This window comes from Propithecus coquereli, unplaced genomic scaffold, assembly GCF_000956105.1.
Source record: "Propithecus coquereli isolate 6110/MARCELLA unplaced genomic scaffold, Pcoq_1.0 Scaffold302, whole genome shotgun sequence".
Classification (NCBI taxonomy): Eukaryota; Metazoa; Chordata; class Mammalia; order Primates; family Indriidae; genus Propithecus; species Propithecus coquereli.
The window spans coordinates 2,551,947-2,555,538 of record NW_012148642.1 but is presented as its reverse complement, the minus strand read 5'-3'; the positions used below and the strand labels follow the sequence as shown (position 1 = coordinate 2,555,538).

Sequence of the window (3,592 nt, the reverse complement as noted above, 5' to 3'; positions counted from 1 at the left end):
TTTTTTTTTTTTTACATTGAACTTTGGCCCTTTATTTCCTCAATTCTAGGAGCCATAAACCATAAAAAATCCATTAATTTAATAATAGCTAAATGTACACATTCTGCTTTTATTAGTATTCATTAATTAATAAAATCATAATTCTTCATAGTATGTGACTAGGTCATGCTTACTTCCTCCAAGCTTTGAGCATATTATACTCAGTATCTCAAGTTTAAACGGACTTTATTTATGTTACGTATCTTGTGACGGGTAAGCTTTTGTCATTGTAAAGACAAAATTAAAGCTACATTTGGATATCTTCCCTTTTTAAGGGGAAGTGAGGTCAGTCTTCTTTTGAGGGAGAGGGGTATGTGTTTGTGTGTGTATTTTCATTTACCATAAATTTTACCTCATAGCTCTATCTTCTTCTTCTCTTGTGTATACTAAGACCTTATGGGAATATTGCCCAGTATTCTCATATTTAAGACAATATAAAATGGAATTTTTTTAAATAATAGAAAACTTTCACTTGAAATAAATAACATTTTAAGTAACATTGGAAATCTCAGTTTAAGATTCAGCTGAGGTGACCGTGAAATGAGAACAAAAATTCTTTGAAGGACTGCTTTCGTCTTGTAGATGATACGAAAGTACATTACATCTTATTCCTTTGCCTGCCAGCTGGCAAGTTTCTTTTGACATTGATTATAAAATGTAACCTTACTTCAGAAATGTTTAGAAAATTTTAAAAATCTGTGAATTTAAGGAACTGAAACTAAGTATGGAAGATGAGGGAATTAGAAGCTGGTATAAAATTACACAAGATGGGATTCCCACTGTGGTTTTGAAAAGGTTAAATGGGGGGAAAAATCACAGTCATTTACTGAGCATTTATTGTATGCCAGCTGCTATAACAAAGGAATTTAGCTATATTCTTCTCATCCTTACAAACCCCTATCTGCAGTGTGATTTATGTTACTGTCCCTCTTTTGCTAATGACAGACTAAGCTGAGGGAAGATAATGTAAGTTACCCAGGTCACACAGATGGTGAATGGTAGAGCCAGAGTTAAAACTCACATCTGGCTGAGCCCAAAGCCATGCTTCCAACCATGCTGTATGTTATCCACAAAAACCCCTGTGGTGTCCTAATAACCAAAATATTAACTATTACTGTTAACTGAGCATTAACTGTGTGCTAGGAAATGTGAAGAGTGCATTATGTAAAGCATATCTCAGCTGGGCGTGGTGGCTCACACCTGTCTAGCACTTTGGGGGAGGCCAAGGCAGGAGGATCAGTTGAGGCCAGGAGTTTGAGACCAGCACATCTCTACAAAAAATAGAAAAATTAGCCAGGCATTGTGGCAAGTGCCTATAGTCCCAGCTACTCAGGAGGATGAGACAGGAGGATCGCATGAGCCCAGGAGTTCAAGGCTGCAGTGAGCTATTATCATGCCACTGCACTCTAGCCAGGGCAACAAAATAAGACCTTGTCTCAAAAAACCAAGGAAAACCAAAAACAACAAAAACAAAGAGTATCTCATTTTATGTGAAGAAACAGATGTTCTAAGATTGAGCTAGCTGGGTGTTCTAGGGATTATAATATTAGGTCGTAGCTCCAAAGTGTATGCATCTTAGATCATAGAAATTTCACTGTTTCCAGAAGGGGAAAAAAAAAATGACAGAGATATTAAAAGATTCTTCCAGGCTGGGAAGAAATGGTTTCTGGATAATTAGGTAGTTGTGATGTACGGGTTGAGCATCCCAAATCCAAAATCTACCATGCTCCAAAATCTGAAACTTTTTGAGCACCAACATGATGCTTGAAAGAAATGCTTGTTGGAGCACTATAATTATAGCAAATATTTCAAAATGGGAAAAAATCTGAAATCCAAAACAATTCTGGTCTCAAGCATTTTTGGATAAGGGATATACTCCACCTGTACTGTGTGTTTTAGTCTTCCAGGAGCATATTCTTTGAGAGCCGGTGTCCTGGGTTAAGGGAGCTCTGGCAATGTGGAGACATCTGTAGAGTTTGTGGTGCATTTTGGAAAACTTCGTGGGCATCAGCACATGCTTTATATTTGTAAAATTAAGATAAAAATTAGAAATCAAGAATAATAGCACATTGCACTTTTTAAAAAATTTATTTATAGTCACTTTTCTAAAAATAGGTATTTTTTTTTTTAGGTCCCGATCACATAGCAAGAATCCCAAAAGGTATGTATCACACAAGATAGGTCTAAGTAGTAAAGCTGTGTTTTTCAAAAGTAGTTTTTATAGATGAAATATCTTGTAAAAATTAAGGAGACAACAAATTAATACTCTATTTCTTTTGTACTTGAATTTTCAGCATTGTTATTTGAGGAGAAACTCAAAGTCAAAAGATACTCATGAGCTACAATTTAGTTTGATCAGAGTAAAATTGTATACAGTGCTCTGGAGTTATAGGAGAAAGCTAAAAATATTTCAAAATATTTCTTTGAAATCATTTTTAGTAGCTCAGAGTAAATATGTAACAGGATTTATTTTAAAAAATTAGGTGGTACATTTAAAAAACACATTCTTAGAGGTTATACTTACTGAAAACACAAGTAGATAAATTTTTGAGTGAGAGATACACTGTGGGTTGAGGGAAACTAAAATGTTTAGTATATGCTACAATCTTTATATGAGTTTATTACTTAGCCTTTTGTACAGTGATCACAAAAACTTTGATTTTTGAAAGGGGCACTTGCAGCCTTAAAGAGGAAGAGAAAAAGGTAATACTTTCTTTTGACTTTCAGCGTTAATATCTGGGGACCTTTTGGAGTCTTTATAGTTTTTGCTAGTTGCCGATAAATTTTTTCTGTCTGAGAAAGGTGGGGAAACATGTTCTACATCATTATTTATTCTTTCTTAATTCATCATTTGCTATTCTCATTCCTGTTATTGAGCCTTTCTTCATGAATTCATTCCCATTCAGAATCCTGTCTCAGTCTTTGCCAAATCCTACCGTTCTTGTTTAGATCACATGTTCTTTTTGAAACCTTCTGAGTACTCCAGAGAGTAACTATTACCCAAGAACCTTTCCCTAAAAAGTAGAGCATTTGTTGTTACAAAAAAAAAAAAAACTCCTGTTTATATTAGCTATACCCCTTAGTACTTTGTAGAATCTTTCGATAGTATTTTTGCTTAAAACACTAAAAAACTAAAGGATGTTACTAAATGGACCAGTTTTGTCGGCTGATTTATATTATTATTTCTCAGATCCAGGCTGAGAAGTAGAAACATTAAATTATGATACTGCATGTTTACTGGTAGATTAATACAAGCGAGTCCCTTTGTTGAAAAGATAAAGTATTTGTACAAAGAACATCTTTAGATATATGCACCAGAAATTTAGTTCTACCATTCTAGTCCTGTTACCTTGATATTACAATAGCCTTTTAACTGGGCTCCTTATTTCTATGCTTGCCTCTTCGCCTTCTCATTCTGATTTTTGCATGTTGGCCAGAAAGAGCCCTTTAAAACAAACAAACAAAAAAAATACGGCCGGGCACGGTGGCTCACACTTGTAATCCTAGCACCCTGGGAGGCCGAGGCGGGTGGATCGTTTGAGCTCAGGAGTTC

At 35.1% G+C, this 3,592-nt stretch overlaps 1 protein-coding gene across 1 annotated transcript in view; it reads left to right on the top strand.

The window, feature by feature from the left end:
• The window catches only part of LOC105814684 (putative RNA-binding protein Luc7-like 2), a 69,585-nt gene that overhangs the window by 60,675 nt on the left and 5,318 nt on the right, over positions 1-3,592 (top strand). Inside the window, exons 6-7 of the mRNA XM_012649751.1 lie at positions 1,939-2,008; positions 2,155-2,200. Of these exons, the coding sequence (XP_012505205.1) occupies positions 1,939-2,008; positions 2,155-2,200 (116 nt within the window). The remainder of the gene's footprint in view (positions 1-1,938; positions 2,009-2,154; positions 2,201-3,592) is intronic.